Source organism: Stegostoma tigrinum, chromosome 2 (assembly GCF_030684315.1).
Source record: "Stegostoma tigrinum isolate sSteTig4 chromosome 2, sSteTig4.hap1, whole genome shotgun sequence".
NCBI classification, from domain to species: domain Eukaryota; kingdom Metazoa; phylum Chordata; class Chondrichthyes; order Orectolobiformes; family Stegostomatidae; genus Stegostoma; species Stegostoma tigrinum.
Genome location: NC_081355.1, coordinates 108906682 through 108924271, shown reverse-complemented (window position 1 = coordinate 108924271; position 17590 = coordinate 108906682). Strand labels below are relative to the sequence as shown.

Below are 17590 nucleotides of genomic sequence, written 5' to 3'. Positions count from 1 at the left end.
AGACCACATTAGTGGATGTGCAGCTGAACATTAATTTAATGTGGAAGGTTTTTTTGGGACCTGGGATGGAGGTGAGTGGGGAGGTATGGGGCAGGTGTAGCACCTCCTGTGGTTGCAGGGAAAGGTGCTGGGGGTGGTGGGGCTAGTGGGGAGTGTCAAACGGAGGAAGGAGTCACGGAGAAAGCAGATAAGAGTGGGCAGGGAAATACATCCTTCGTAGGGTGGTCAGATTTGACCAGGCTTTTGTTCATCTGCCCAAATATATCCTTGTATGGCTCAGCACCATTCAGTTTTTCATGATACTTCAGCAAAGCACATTGATATTTTATTATTTTAAATACACTGTATAAACGCACATTCTCTTGTTAATTTTTTTTAAAATTATTCATGGGATGTCAGTGTTGCTGGATAAGCCAGTATTTATTGTACATCTCTAACTGCCCTCTGAGCAGTTAAGAGTCAACGACATTGCTGTGTGTTTGGAGTCACATGTCGGCCAGAATAGGTGAACATAGCAGTTTTCTTTTCCTGATGGTATTAGTGAACCACTTGAGTTTTTATACCAGTTGACAGTGCTTACATGGTCACCATGAAGCTAGCTTTTTGTTGTTTATTTTTAACGTCAATCTGGTGTTACTAGTGTCATGACATTGCCACTACACCATTGCCTGGATGTTAATGGAGATATGTTTTTGTGATTAGATAATACACACCTCTGGGTCCCTTTGAGCCTTCTCTGTCATTAGAGTCATAGAGTTATACAGTATGGAAACAGGTCCTTCAGCCCAATTCATCTGTGCCAACCAGGTTTCCTAAACCGAACTAGTTCCATTTGCCTGTGTTTGGCCCCTATTCCTTTAAACCTTTCCTATCCATTTACCTAACCAAATGTCTTTTCAATGTTGTAATTATACCACTTCCTCTGGTAGCTCATTCCATATATGGACCATTCTCTGCATGAACATGTTGCCCCTCTGGCCCCTGTTAAATCTTTCCCCTCTCAGCTTAAACCTATGTCGTTTAGTTTTGGACTCCTCTACCCTGGGAAAAGACCTTGGCTAGTCACCTTATCTCTGCCCCTCATGATTTATAAACCTCTATAAGGTCACCTCTCAGTCTCCTATGCGCCAAGGATAAAAGTCCTAGCCTGTCTAGCCTCTCCATTTCCAGTTTAGAAACATCCTTCCTGTAGCAGGGCATCTAGAATTATATGCAATACTCCAAATGTGGCCTTACCAATGTCTTGTACAACTGTGACATGACATCCCAACTCCTGTATTCAGTGGCCTGGCCGATAAAGGCAAACATGCCAAATGCCTTCTTCACTACCCTGTCTGGCAGTGATGTGCTTTCAAAAAACTGTGTATCTGCACCCCTAGGTCCCTCTGTTTGACAACACTGCTTGGGTGTCCTGCCATTAACTGTGTAAATCCTGCTGTGGTTTGTCTTCCAAAATACAATATCCTTCATTTATCTGAATTAAACACCACGTGCTATTCCTCAGCCCACTGGCCCAGTTGATCAAGATTCAATAAGAATATGGCTGATTTTATTGCTCTACATTCCCTCTTATACCGGACAACAAATTCCACCACCCTCCCCTTTGCTAGCCAATAAGCTACCTACTTCACCCTTCAATATATTCAAAGTTTGTTTCTACTGTCTTTTGAGGAAGAAAGTCTCACCGACTCATGACCCATTGTCTCATTACCAGGCATATAAACTAGCCAAAAAACTACAATGGAAACAGATACTTGGTTGACAACAGTACCTACTCCATCCAGTCCTCCCAAGAATTCCTCAACATCATCAAGGACACTAGAATAGAACAGGACAGGATAATGATATCCTTTGATGTGATAGCACTATTTACATCAATAAACATTGACCTAGCTAAAGAGACAATTGCCACACTGCTGGATGAATCAGGAAGGCAGGCACCCCACGACTCCAGTAGGATGAACAAGGACAGCAACCTGAAACTGGATCTGTGCCTCTCAACCCACTTCACCTTCAATGACCGTGCATTCAAACAAATCGACAGAACACCAATGAATCCCCAATATCAGGACTGATTGCAGAAGCAGTAATGCAAAGGTTAGAATGAACAGCACTCCCCACTATACAACCCAAACTCTGGGTCTGCTGTGTAGATGACACCTTCGTGATTACCAACGTACGAGACTAGAAGAAGCCCACCAACAATTAGACAACATCTTCACCAAAATAAAATTCACAAAAGAAGAGGAGAACAATAACTGACTACCCTTCCTAGGCATAACGATAGAATATAAGAACAACAGGAAACTCCACACTAGCGTATACAGAAAGACCACACATGCAGACCAGATACTTAATTACACTGACAACCATCCCAACACCCATAAAAAGAGCTGCATCCGGACATTATTCAAATGGACCACAACACACTGCAGCAATCCAGAATTACGAAAAGCAGAACATGAGCACTTTTACGGAATTTTTAAAAGGAATCGATGCCCAAAAAGCACAATCTGCCATTACTTCCTCGACAAACCATGCCAAGAAGATATAACATGGCCAGACACTTGTCACCCTACCGTACATTAGAGACATCAGAGATGACCACAAGATTCCTCAGACCCCTAGGTACCATTGTAGCCCACAAACAAACAACCACCCTGCAACAGCTACTGACGAACATAAAGAATCCCATACCCACAACCTATGAAACTAACGCAATATACAAAATATCATGTAAGGATTGTGAAAAACATTACATAGGCCAAACTAGAAGAAAGCCGAAAATAAGGATGCACAGACACTAACTTGCCACCAAAAGACATGACCAATTCTCACTGGTCTCCATACACAGTGACAAACAAGGGCACAAATGTGACTGGGACAACACATCCATATGAGGACAAGTCAAACAGAGACATGCCAGAGAATTCGTGGAGGCCTGGCATTTCAACTGGAACTCCATAAACAAATACAATGAACTGGATCCGATATAGAAACGAGTGAAAAACAGAACCGGAAGTAATGCCAACCACACCAGCAAAAAGAGGCATTTAAATAACCACCAGGACAGAACACCAACTGTTCATGGGATGCGTACCGACGATGTTACCTAGCAGGGTGACAAAACGTCTGCAAGCAAACACACTGGCTCAGCGAGCAAGTCTACAACCTCATCCACAACCTGAGCTACAAATCTTCTCAAAAACTGTAGAATTGCCCTATTTTTGACCCATGAACCAGGCCGGATCACCATGTCTGATTGCTGCCTGCCATATGAAGCATGTTCAGCCACTCATTATGAACCTCCATCAGATCCCTGATGACTTCCAGTCTTACAAGCAGTGCGTGTGGCTGAAATGCTGCATTCAGCCACAGGTTCTGCTGGACCTGCAGTTATAGGCATTGTTAATATGAGTGTGCAAAACTATGTAGTGACCTAACTGAGTTACCAAAGAATCTCAATTTTGTTTTTGCCTGGAGTTCCTACTTTCCACTTCCCCTGCCAGTCCTTGTCCCTCATTGCTTCCATCTCTCAAAGCTTCATGACAAACAAAGAGTGAGGTAGAGAGAGGGAGATCACAAGAATGGCTGCAAGTGGAGGAGTAGTAGAGAGAGGGCCTCGGATAGAGATGGCAAAGGCAGAGAGTCGGACAGGGAAACAGTAAGCTGGTGACATGATGCACCGAGAATGTGGAGTGATGCCGCAAGCAGGAGGATCTGTGAAGGAGGTTGTGAGCAGGAGAGTTGGTGATAATTTGATTCAGGAAAAAGATTAACCAAGCTCTGTAGGTATTTAAAAACAAAAAAATTATGGCAGCACTATTCAGGAAACATTTCTAACTTATTAACCACTCCAAATGAAAATGCATTTATTCGAAAGCACTTTAAACAGGCTAGGAGAGTTGTGTGTGTATCTGTACCACTCTGTTATCATTGCAGTGTCAAAGTAGTAGAAATTTCTAATTGATTGCATTATTTATGTTTTATAATTGTATTCTTTGTAATTCATAGTGCTATTTATGTTTTATAATTTTATTCTTTACACAGCTACAGGACTTTGAAGCTGCAGTCAAGCAGAGAGATGGTATTATTACGCAGCTTACTGCTAATCTACAGCAAGCTAGGAAAGAAAAGGATGAGATTCTTCAAGAATTTTTGGATTTAACAGAGCAAAGTCAAAAACTACAAATTCAGTTTCAACAGGTAAAATTAATTGTAACTAATTAAGTTAAAATATTGCTAAAGAGACTAATTTGCATACAGTTGTCCAGACTGTTAATTTGGTACTCTGTTACCACTATTACTGGTTGGATATAAAGTATTAAGTTGTACCTCCACTCCAGAATACAAACTCACAATCTGCTTATAGTGCAGTTCTGTAGTGAGTTACTAACTTTTATGTTGAGATGGATGAACTTGCCATGACGTTATTTCAAGAAGAGTAAGGAATTGACATGATATTCTGATCAATGTTTCTTCCTCAACCAACACCACATTATAGTAGTGGGTCAGTTGTCCCATTTGCTTCTTGTGGGGCCTTGCCATGTGTAACTTGATTGTCAGGTTTACTTGCAAAGCAATGCTGACTGTACTTAAAATCATCAGTAGTGATGTGGGGTGAGGTGATTTGGGGTATTCTGAAGATTTGAATATAGCTGTATGAACGCTTGTACTTTTTGGAGTGGCTTAGCTCAAACAATTTGTCTAATTTTAATTGCTACAAGCTAGCATTATTGATTTCCTTGGTAATTTGTTGAAAATTGACAATTAAATTAGAAGATAATAAAATGTGAGGCTGGATGAACACAGCAGGCCAAGCAGCATCTCAGGAGCACAAAAGCTGACGTTTCGGGCCTAGATCCTTCATCAGAGAGGGGGATGGGGGGAGGGAACTGGAATAAATAGGGAGAGAGGGGGAGGCGGACCGAAGATGGAGAGTAAAGAAGATAGGTGGAGAGAGTGTAGGTGCGGAGGTAGGGAGGGGATAGGTCAGTCCAGGGAAGACGGACAGGTCAAGGAGGTGGGATGAGGTTAGTAGGTAGCGGGGGGTGCGGCTTGGGGTGGGAGGAAGGGATGGGTGAGAGGAAGAACCGGTTAGGGAGGCAGAGACAGGTTGGACTGGTTTTGGGATGCAGTGGGTGGGGGGGAAGAGCTGGGCTGGTTGTGTGGTGCAGTGGGGGGAGGGGACGAACTGGGCTGGTTGAGGGATGCAGTAGGGGAAGGGGAGATTTTGAAACCGGTGAAGTCCACATTGATACCATATGGCTGCAGGGTTCCCAGGCGGAATATGAGTTGCTGTTCCTGCAACCTTCGGGTGGCATCATTGTGGCAGTGCAGGAGGCCCATGATGGACATGTCATCAAGAGAATGGGAGGGGGAGTGGAAATGGTTTGCGACTGGGAGGTGCAGTTGTTTGTTGGGAACTGAGCGGAGGTGTTCTGCAAAGCGGTCCCCAAGCCTCCGCTTGGTTTCCCCAATGTAGAGGAAGCCGCACCAGGTACAGTGGATGCAGTATACCACATTGGCAGATGTGAAGGTGAACCTCTGCTTGATGTGGAATGTCATCTTGGGGCCTGGGATGGGGGTGAGGGAGGAGGTGTGGGGACAAGTGTAGCATTTCCTGCGGTTGCAGGGGAAGGTGCCGGGTGTGGTGGGGTTGGAGGGCAGTGTGGAGCGAACAAGGGAGTCACGGAGAGAGTGGTCTCTCTGGAAAGCAGACAGGGGAGGGGATGGAAAAATGTCTTGGGTGGTGGGGTCGGATTGTAAATGGCGGAAGTGTCGGAGGATAATGCGTTGTATCCGGAGGTTGGTAGGGTGGTGTGTGAGAACGAGGGGGATCCTCTTGGGGCGGTTGTGGCGGGGGTGGGGTGTGAGGGATGTGTCGCGGGAAATGCGGGAGACGCGGTCAAGGGCGTTCTCGATCACCGTGGGGGGAAAGTTGCGGTCCGTAAAGAACTTGGACATCTGGGATGTGCGGGAGTGGAATGTCTTGTCATGGGAGCAGATGCGGCGGAGGCGGAGGAATTGGGAATAGGGCGGAGGCGGAGGAATTGGGAATAGCAGGAACAGCAACTCATATTCCGCCTGGGAACCCTGCAGCCATATGGTATCAATGTGGACTTCACCAGTTTCAAAATCTCCCCTTCCCCTACTGCATCCCTCAACCAGCCCAGTTCGTCTCTCCCCCCCCCCCCCCCCCACTGCACCACACAACCAGCCCAGCTCTTCCCCCCCCCACCCACTGCATCCCAAAACCAGTCCAACCTGTCTCTGCCTCCCTAACCGGTTCTTCCTCTCACCCATCCCTTCCTCCCACCCCAAGCCGCACCCCCCGCTACCTACTAACCTCATCCCACCTCCTTGACCTGTCCGTCTTCCCTGGACTAACCTATCCCCTCCCTACCTCCCCACCTACACTCTCTCCACCTATCTTCTTTACTCTCCATCTTCGGTCCACCTCCCCCTCTCTCCCTATTTATTCCAGTTCCCTCCCCCCATCCCCCTCTCTGATGAAGGGTCTAGGCCCGAAACGTCAGCTTTTGTGCTCCTGAGATGCTGCTTGGCCTGCTGTGTTCATCCAGCCTCACATTTTATTATCTTGGAATCTCCAGCATCTGCAGTTCCCATTATCTCTGATACAATTAAATTAGAAGGTTTGCTTTGAGATAAAATATGATGAGTTGGGTTTAATTTATCTAATGAAGGATTGTTCACTTATTGCACTCCCACTGTTGGGATAACCTCAGATTATTATGGCATTAAACAATGGGTGTTCATGCTCAATTTTACTTCGTTGTTGAGTCTTAGTCACTGGCGGTGCCTAAAGTTCATTTTTCCAAGATGCGGTTACAGGCTCATGATATTGCCATTCGCCTATTCCTAAATATTGCCTTTCAGGCAGTTTTGTTATTTCCAGATTTGACTATTCTAATTCTGTCCTGGCAGGGCTTGGGCTCGTGTGAATCTCTGTAGCCTGTACTTTTACTTACACCAAGTTTGATCCAGCCATCTCAACCCATGTGCTTTCTAACCTGTATTGACACCACATTTAATTTAATATACATAACTATATGGTTAAAACCCTTCAGACTTGCCATCTCTTTTGCTGTAGCATCCTCCAGCCCTACTATTCTTAATGATCTGTGTTTTCCTCCAATTGAAGCCTCTTCTATATCCTCAAAAGCTCTTCCCCCTCATGGATAGTCATACCTAGGCCCACGTTCTGGAATTCCCATTATGTTTGGTAAAGTGCTTTGTGACCTTTTCGCTATGAGTAATGCAAGTTATTGTTGCTCCTGGTTGGTAGTGAATGACTAATCTGTAGTTTCCATTCAAGGCCCCTACCACTGAACGTATTTTCCATTGACTTTCCAACAGGTGAGCACAGCATTAGAAACATAGAAGCCATTTGACTCCTTGGGCCTACTTCACTATTCGTTGTGATCGTGCTGATCATTGTGCTGAATACCCTAATCCGACCGGGACATCACCCCTGTCCCATGTCTGTTCAGCTGTAAGAGCTATATATACCTCTTTCTTGTAAACACAGTATTTTGGCCTGAACCATTTTCAGTGATACTGAATTCAAAAGGCTCACCACTCTCTGGATGAAGAAATTCCTCCTCCCCCCAGTTCTGAAAGGTTTACCTTGAAGGTTATCCTTAAACTATAATCCTAATTTATGACTCCCCCATCTTTGCAAACATTCTTCCTGCATCTAACCTGTTAGAGTTTGCGAGGTTTCTATGAGATTCTCCCTGCCCTCGACCTCATTTTTTAAAAAAATCCACCACATTGTAATCTGAACCAAATCATAACTCAGGTCTGCCATCCCGGAAATTGATTTGGCAAGGCTTTGCTTCACTTCCTTGACAGCAAAAACATCCTTCCTCTGATAAGGAGACCAAAACTGCAGACTATTTCAGGTGTGGCCTCAGAATAATTTGATGTCATTCCAACAGCTTGTGGCGGTGCAAAGAGTGAACAACTCTTCACTAGATAAATTAAGTTCTGAGGAAGGGTCACCAGACCCGAAACATTAACTCTGTTTTCTCCTTCACAGATGCTGCCAGATCTGCTGAGCTTTTCCAGCAACTTTGTTTTTGTTCCTGATTTATAGCATCCACAATTCTTTTGGTTTTTACTAGACAAATTAAACTCAATTCATCAATATCCTAAGTGTGTCTTCAACCAATGCTCTGTGTAGTTGCAGCGTTATGTCCTTGTTTCCATATTCAAATCTTCTGACTGTGAAGGCCAGCATACAGTTTGCCTTATTTACTGCCTGCTGTGCCTATGTGCTTACTTTCAGTGACTGATCCATGAGGACAAGCAGGTCTCGATCAACATTCCCCTCTCAACTTACAATGATCCACATAATCTGACTCTATTTTCACAACCAAAGTGGACAAACCCACATTTGTGTACCTTATACTGCATCTGCCATGCATTTGTCCACTTACTCAGCTTTCCAAATCTCACTGCAACATATCTGCATGTTCTTCACTGCTCACCCTCTCACCCAGCTTTGTGTCATCTGCAAAGTTTGAGCTATTACATTTCGTTGCCTCATCTAAATCAGTAACATGCATGTTGTGGATAACTGGGGTGCTAGTGCTCCCTGTGGTGCCCCACTAGTTATTACCCATCATTCAGGAAAAAATCCATTTATTCCTGCACTTTGTTTCCTGTGTACTAACCAATTTTCTATCCATAAGCTTCTAGTCTAGGTCTGCGGTGAATATCCTAGAAGTTAAATGTTCTACTGAATCTACATGTATGTGTACCAGTTAATTCATTGGCATTAAAAGCTTCTTTGTTATTGTTGAAGAATGTGAGAGTGGCAGCAGAATCTTTAAGGCTGCATTGGGTAGGTTCTTCATAAGCAAAGGTTTGAAAGATTATTGGCTTGGTTGGAACGTGGAGTTGAGTTTACTTTCATTCTCAGTCATGATCAATTTAAATGGCAGCTCAAGCTTGAAGGGCCAAGTGGCCCAGGCCTACCTTGGCTCCTAAACAATGTTCCCTCTAGGCTTTGTGGCTTCACAGCTACTTGGAGGTCTCATGCATGCTCTATGGCATTTTGACACATTGATGCCCACGTGCAAAAACTACTGCCATAAACAGACCTCAGAGTATGCATAGTGGGGAAAAGTGTTAGAGGGAACATAGCTCCTCAGCTATATGCCTGCATGTTTATTCATTCATAAGAGATTTCACCATTTTTTTGTACTTTTTTCACATTATGAAGTGAATTATAATTATTATAGATATCACCTTTTGAAAAAACTAACAGCTTGACTAAATGCGATTTTCTTTTACGTGAATTGCAGTTGCAAGCTAGTGAAGCTATGAGAAGTACGAACCATGGTACTACAGCAGCTGACTTGATGCATTCGAAGCAGCAGCTCATCACATATCAGTTGCAGATTGATGAGCAGGAACAACAGTTGAGAGCCTTCCAGAAAATGAATGATAAGTGTCAAGAACAAATAGAATATCTACAGAATCAACTTCAAGATTACGCAGTGGTATGTCTGTTTCTGAATATAAAAACTAAGCCTGTTTTTAGTGAAGAGTATTGTTCTTGTGAGAGAACAACTTAATTCTGACCTCACCTTTCCAGATGCTGAGCAACGACATGATTTATATTAATTTATTTTATAAACAAATGTGATGACACTATCATAGTTTTGTTCCAAAATCTATAATAGTCCATTAGTAATTGTTTCTGGATTCTTTGTGAGTATACCATGATATTCAATGTTTATATTGTCTGCATGACACTGCTTAAAATACTTCAAAAGAAATAAAACTCAACAATTTATCTCTAAATGTAAAAATTAATTCAAAAACAGAAAACAATGGAACTCAAGGTTTTCAGTGATTGTAGTTTAGATTATTTTACTTATATTGACTGATCATATCCACACTTTTTAAACTTTCAATATAATCCATGTAATCGCTGCACTGTGAATTGAATGATACTGACAGTTGCAAACTTAACCATTTGCTTGCATTCAGCACTTTTGTTGAGATCAATTCCATCTTCGCTTTCTTCAAGTTAAATTCAGACATTGTACAAAAGAAATACTCGCTTCTTTTTCAACAATTTACGTTAGAAAGCTTAACACCCAGGACTGTGTGTGTGTGTGTGTGTGTGTGTGTGTGTGTGTGTGTGTGTCGCGCGCGCGCACACACGCGCGCATACACAGATTAAAAGAAGACGTGCTGTTCACATGCCGCAATATTTTAATGTGCTGTATTTACCTTCATGTTAACTTTGTTGACCAGTGATTGTGAGGGTTAATTTCTTTTCCAAGTTATTACTATGGGATAATTAATCTGAGTTCCTGTTTGGGGTTAGAGTTATGGTATTACAATGCTTATTTTCAAAAAGCCTAACAAAATTAATGGACCAAATATTGACCCATTAATCTAATTATTAATTATTGGGAATAATGCAATATGATACAGCAAAGGAACGGATCCTTCAGCCCACCAAGCCTGTGACAATTCCTAGACCTTATTTAGACTCACTACGTAATTGCCTATGCGTGGTTTCTATCTATGTGATTGCCTCCCATTCATGTGTCTATCAAGATGCACCTTAAACATTGCTAGCGTGCCTGCTTCCTTCCCCCCCACCCACTGACAGTGGGTGTGTGGAACACACTACCCTCTGTGTGAAAGTTTTTCCGTATATTTCACCCCTAAATTCCCCCCCACCACCCCAACAGACACAGGCACACACACCTTTAACCTGTGCCCTCTTGCAGTTGATTTCCACTATGGAAAAATGCCTCTTACTATCCCTCTTATTTGTGCCTTTCATAATTGTAGACCTCTATTAGGTTGCTCTCAAGAAGTGTTTATCCAACCTCTCCTCATAGCTAAAACCCTCTGGACCAGGCTACATCCTGGTAAACCTTTTCTGCACCCTCTCCATCCACATCCTTCTGGTAGTGTGGTGAGCAGAACTGCATTTAATATTCCAATTGTGGCCTAACTAAAGTTTTGCACAACTGTAACATAGGGTCTGTCTCTGGGCTGAATATATGACTCCTTGGTCCAACTTGTCCCAAAATAATTTGCCAATTTTTATAATCATTGTCCTGGCCGACAAAGACAAGTGTGCTGTTTGCCTTCTTTACCGCCTTATCTATGTGCGTTGCCACTTTCAGGGACCTGTGGGCCTGTATGCCAGTGCTGCTAAGGGTTCTGCCATTTATTATATAATTCACACCTGAATTTGATGTTTCAATATGTATCACCTTGTATTTATCGGGATTAAACTCCATCTACCATTTCTCTAACCAAATCTGCAAGCTAACTACATCCCACTGTATCTTTTGCCAATCCTCCCCACTATCTGCAACTTTGCCAATTTTGGTGCCCACTGCAAACTTACTAATCACTCCGCCTACATTTTCCTCCAGATCATTTATATTATTACAAACCACAAAGGTCCCAGCGCTGATCCCTGTGGAACACCACTAGTTACTGATCTCCATTCCGAAAAGCACCCTTCTACTCCATCTCCTGCCTACTAACCTCATCCCACCTCCTTGACCTGGTCCGTCTTCCCTGGACTGACCTATCCCCTCCCTACCTCCCCACCTATACTCTCCTCTCCACCTATCTTCTTTTCTCTCCATCTTCGGTCCGCCTCCCCCTCTGTCCCTATTTATTCCAGAACCCTCACCCCATCCCCCTCTCTGATGAAGGGTCTAGGCCCGAAACGTCAGCTTTTGTGCTCCTGAGATGCTGCTGGGCCTGCTGTGTTCATCCAGCCTCACATTTTATTATCTTCTACCACTTCTGTCTGTTTTCTATTACCAGACCCATTTTATACCTATCTAGCGAGCTCACCCTAGATCCCATGAGGTCTTTTATCTGATTCCTTACTAATGTCCTTGTAGACAACATCCACTGTGCTTTCTTCATCAGTCATTCTTGTCATCTCCTCAAAAAGCTCAATCAAGTTGATGAGACATGACCTTGCCCCCATAAACATGTGCTGTCAATCAGTAACAAGCCCATTCACTTGCAAATGTGAATAAACCCTGTCTCTCAGTATCTTCTCCCACAGTTTACCCACCACTGACTGCTCACTGGCTGTAATTACCTGGATTATCTTTGATACCCTTCTCAAACAATGGAACAACATTGACTATTTTCCAGCCCTCTGGAACTATGCCTGTAGCCAAAAAGGATCCAGAGATATCTGTTAAGACCTGTGTTATTTTCTCCCTTGCCTCCCACAGACCCTGGGGTAGACCCCGTCTGGCCCTGGGGATTTGACTACCTTTATTTATTTCAAGAAACCCAACACTTCCACCTTCATTATTTTAGCCTGCCCAAAAGTATTTATATACCTTTCCCTAACCTCAGCATCCCTCATGACCTTGTCTTTGGTGGATACCAATGGAAAGTACTCATTAAGGGTCTCACCCATTTTCTTTGGCTCCACACATAACCTCTCTGCTTTACCCTTGAGTGAGCTAATTCTGTCTATAGGTATTCTCTTGCTCCTACTATATATATATAAAATGCCTTAGGATTCTCCTGGCCAAAAACATTTCATATCCCCTTTTAGCCCTCCTAACTCCCTGTTTGAGCTCCCTCTTCTTCTATATTCTGCAAAGACTTCACCTGTTTTTACTTGCCCAGATCTTCGGTGTATTTCTTATGTTTTTTGACTGAGCTGATAATTTCCCTTGTCATCCAAAATCCCGGAACCCTGTGTTCCTGTCCTTTATTTGCAAAAGCCTGCCTGTCCTGCACTCTAATCAAGTAGCCCTTAAAAGCCTCACACGTGTCTGATGTAGATTTATCCTCAAGCAATCTATATTCTCCAGTTCTTGTCTAATTTGCTTATAGGTCGTATTCCCCCAATATATCATAACTGAATAAGCAGACAATTTGGGGACAATCTTGCTAGATCTTCTGAGTCCTGTTTCCTTTTTGTTTTGTGGAAGCCACTGCTAAGTATAGAGTAGAAAACCTTAGAATATGGCGTATGTTAATTTTATTGCATATGTGAAGAAACTTCTGCTTAACGCTTTGAGAAATTAACATGACATCTGGTAATAGACCAGAAGCAGGAAGGAATGATTATCTTTTAGAGAAGCTATTTGACAGATTGAGGTGGTGGTTGTGGAAATGGGATGCTTCTGGCTGTAGGGGTTCCTACTATTTCCAGTTTACAACAGTGACTTCAATTGTTTTTCAGTTTCTTTAACTTCCCTTCAGTTCTCCTGTTTTTGTCTTGGGTAACTAGTAAACTCAAAACATTGATGTTGGATTTGATGTCTCCTTTATTCCCTTAAGGAATTCATTGTGTTAACTTAGCTGCTGTTTGTGGCTGAATGAGATTCACACATTAAGATGTCAACCTGCAAAAGTTTTCATTCTTTGGATTTGTATTTGAGAACTCCTTGGAGCACATTCCATTTAGAGGTTGCTGTTTTCTCCCAATATTTTTGTCATATTGGCACCTCTAAGAAATCATGCAATAAATTAAGTTTTCCTAATGGTTGTTCAAATGACTTTCGAATGATTTATTTTCAAAATTTCATCTTTTCTGGGAAATTACCTGATAGAGTTTATCATGCCGTTAGTACCGGTACATCTGCAATTGAACTTTACCTGATTGCTTTCCAGGGCAGTTTGAAGTTACTGAGCCCTTTGAAATGAGCGAACCATTCCAGAACATACAAGGTCTTTTTTCAATAACACTACTAGGGTTGGCATGCTTTCAGCACAATCTGTTCAGGCTGGGAACATTCTCTTTAATTTGCTTTAAACTTGTTAAGATTTAGTGAAAGGCTGCTTGTTGAAATTTATTTGCCTAATACCAGGTCAAACAAAGTTTTGTTTGAAAATTAATGTGATTGTTTAGAATATTCATCTTTATTTCTTTTTACAAGCAGATGGACAATGAAAAGACTGATAATACATTGAAGTTGAATAGCAAAGACCAACTAATTGAACAACTTGAAAAAACAGTTAAAGAACATGAAAATGCTACATTATTCTTCAAAGATAAGATGCTTGCTTCTGATAAATTAGTTCAAGATTTAAATGAACAAATATTGCAAAAGAATCAAGAGGCTGAGAACCTGAGAACAGAATTGACAAGCTCAAAGCAAAGGGAGAACCAGTCATCAGATGAAATAAAACAGTTAATGGGTACTGTAGAAGCACTTCAGAAACGTTGTCACATGGGCAATTTGTCTGAATTAGAAGCAATACAAAGAATTGAAGTAGAAGGTCATCGAAAAATGGAGCAACTTCAAGCAGAATTGGATGAGATGTATGGTAAACAGATTGTGCAGATGAAACAAGAATTGCAGCAGCAGCATACTTCAGAGATTAGGAAACTTACCGAACAACATAAAACTGAAATGGAAACAGCATTGGGTCGTTCTGTTAATAATTTAGTCAATGAGGAACAAATTGATGTGTTAAATGTGGCAATCAATGAATTAAATGCCAAGTTAAGAGAGTCTCATTTTCTGAGAGATCAAATAAGGCAAGAACTGACACAACAGCTGGAAAGAACTTCTGAAGAAAACATACAGCTACAGAACCAAGTTCAAGAACTCTTAGAAGAGCTCAACTTCACAAAAGATCAAATTCGGAGAGCCTCAGAAAGCATTGCTGATCAGAAATGCAAAGCACGTGAAGTGGAAGAACTGAAAGACATGGTTGAACAATTGAAAGCCGAACTATTAGCTACTTCAGAGTCTAATAAAGAGCTGGAATCTGAGCACGAGGCAGAAATTACCAATTATAAAATTAAGCTCGACATGCTGGAGAGAGAAAAAGATGAAGTCTTGGACAGAATGGCTGAATCTCAGGAAGCTGAATTGGAAAGAGTAAGGACTCAACTTCTGTTTAGTCATGAGGAAGAGCTAAGCAAACTAAAGGAAGACCTAGAAAGGGAGCATAAATTAAACATTTGTAATCTTCAAGAAGATTTGGCCATGAAACAGAGTCAGCAATTAGAAAACTTGCAAACAGAATTTAGAAAAGAAATGGAAGAAATGAAATGTGAAAGGGATAATGTTGTAATTAAAAATAATCAACTATTATCTGAGATTGCTATATTGAAAGAGGAACTGCAGATGTCAATTAAAAATGATAAACTGGAAGCAACACATTTACGGATACTTGAACTTGAAACAGAAATTGAAGCACTAAGAGAAGTTGAGAAAGAAAAGAGTATGCTAGAAAAGGGAATACTGGAGCTACAAGTCAGGAATAAAGTTTTGGAGGAACAGCTCACTGATCAAGAAGGTGTGCAGGTGAAAATCACTACTCTTCAAAAGGAAAATGAAGGTCTTAAAGAAATCAAAAAACAACTGGAAGAAAAGTTGAAAATTCATTTTGTATCTGAAGAAAGTAATTTGGCATCAGTTGGTGACGATGGTCTTTCAGAAATGAAAGAACAGATCAAAAGGCTTACAGCAGTTAATGGGCAACTCGAAGCCCGGGAAAGAGCGCTTTGTGAGGAGGTTGAGAGACAAAGGAACACCTTTTCTTTTGCTGAGAAAAATTTTGAAGTTAACTTTCAAGAATTACGTGATGAGTATGATTGTCTATTGAAAATGAAGTCACACACAGAAGAAAGGATGTTTAAGCAAGAAGCTGAATATGAAGCTAAATTAAACGTCTTAAATGAACAGCTCCAACTGTTAAAGTCAGACACGGAAAATTGCACAGTGAAAAATGAAGTGCAGCTAGACAAAACACTCGATAGTTCCAGTACCCAACTGATAGAAGTTATTGAAAAAGATGCAACTGAACTAATGGAGAAACTTGAGATAGCTCAACAGGATAAGCATGAGCTTTCAAAGAGACTGACCGATCTTTCAGAGGTTTTGATTTTGAGACAGAATGAAATTTTACATTTGAAAGAGGAACTAACATTTCTAAAAGAGCAAGCCAAAGAAAGGTGTGAGGAAACTGCCAGAATTGAAAGTCAAAAAGTACCAGATGTTGAAGTAGAGACCCAAGAACACAAGCAAATGTCCCAAACAAATTTAATAAAAGCAAAGAATGAATATCAGTCTAAAGAACCATCTTTTATTGTTTCTGGTGATTTAAAAGAATGTGAGCAACATAAAGAAGATCTATTCGAACAATTGATTTCACTGCAAAATTCGATGAAGATTCTTGTTTCAGAAAGAGATGAGCTGAAACAAAATCAGATTAACTTTATTCAAGAAAAAGAGTCTTTACTAATCCAAATTAAGCACTTAGAGGAGAAATTGGCATCTGAGTCCTTAGGCAATCCACAGACTGAAATGGACCATCTTAGGCGTCAGCTGGAGTCAGCTCGAAATGAGCAGTTGGGATTGGCTGAACTTGTACAGCAGAAAATGTTGCTGGAAGAAACCTTTCTCAAAGAAAGAGAGGAGATGAAAAATGCTCTAATTATAACTCAGCAGGAGAAGTTAGAACTGGAGAAGAAGATTGAAGCACAAATTGGAGTTTCTACTTATGAACAGCATACTAAATTGGAGGAGAATCAGGTATGTGAGGAGAGTCAGAAAAATTACAATACTGCAAAGAAAGTACATAATTCTGGAAATTTTATAATACCATATTTATGATGGTTTTCGTAATCATTGACCATCAAAGCCTATTTCTGTTTTCTCTAAAGTGAAGTCACATGGGGTCCAGGGTGTGCTAGCTAGATGGATAAAAAAACTGGCTAGGCAACAGGAGACAGAGAGTAGTAGTAGAAGGGAGTTTCTCAAATTGGAGACCTGTGACCAGTGGTGTTCTACTGGGATCTGTGCTGGGACCACTGTTGTTTGTGATATATGTAAATGATTTGGAGGAAGGTGTAGGTGGTCTGATCAGCAAGTTTGCAGATGACACTAAGATTGGTGGAGTAGCAGATAGTGAAGGGGACTGTCAGAGATTACAGCAGAATATAGATAGACTGGAGAGTTGGGCAGATAAATGGTAGATGGAGTTCAATCCGGGCAAATGCGAGGTGATGCATTTTGGAAGATCAAATTCAAGGGTGAGCTATACAGTAAATGGAAAAGTCCTTGGGAAAATTGATGAACAGAGAGATCTGGGTGTTCAGCTCCATTGTTCCCTGAAGGTGACAACGCAGGTCAATAGGGTGGTCAAGAAGGCATATGGTATGCTTTCCTTCATTGGGCGGGGTATTGAGTACAAGAGTTGGCAGGTCATGTTGCAGTTGTATAGGACTTTCGTTCGGCCACACTTGGAGTACTGTGTACAGTTCTGGTCACCACATTACCAAAAGGATGTGGATGCTTTGGAGAGGGTGCAGAGGAAGTTCACCAGGATGTTGCCTGGTATGGAGGGTGCTAGCTATGAAGAGAGGTTGAGTAGATTAGGATTATTTTCATTAGAAAGATGGAGATTGAGGGGGGACCTGATTAGGTCTACAAAATCATGAGAGGTGTAGACAAGGTGGATAGCAAGAAGCTTTTTCCCCAGAGTGGGGGACTCAGTTACTAGGGGTAATGAGTTCAAAGTGAGAGGAGGAAAGTTTAAGGGAGATATGCGTGGAAAGTTCTTTACACAGAGGGTGGTG

The 17590-nt window shown here is 41.8% G+C and overlaps 1 protein-coding gene across 5 annotated transcripts in view; it reads left to right on the top strand.

Annotated features, from left to right (window-relative positions):
* The window catches only part of akap9 (A kinase (PRKA) anchor protein 9), a 245974-nt gene that overhangs the window by 46735 nt on the left and 181649 nt on the right, over positions 1–17590 (top strand). For 3 of the 5 annotated variants that reach the window (XM_048559679.2, XM_048559669.2, XM_048559654.2), the window contains 3 exons: positions 4051–4206; positions 9336–9533; positions 13935–16544. In XM_048559679.2, coding sequence (XP_048415636.2) covers positions 4051–4206; positions 9336–9533; positions 13935–16544 — 2964 coding nt within the window. The remainder of the gene's footprint in view (positions 1–4050; positions 4207–9335; positions 9534–13934; positions 16545–17590) is intronic. The other 2 variants (XM_048559688.2, XM_048559659.2) reach the window with 1 other exon arrangement.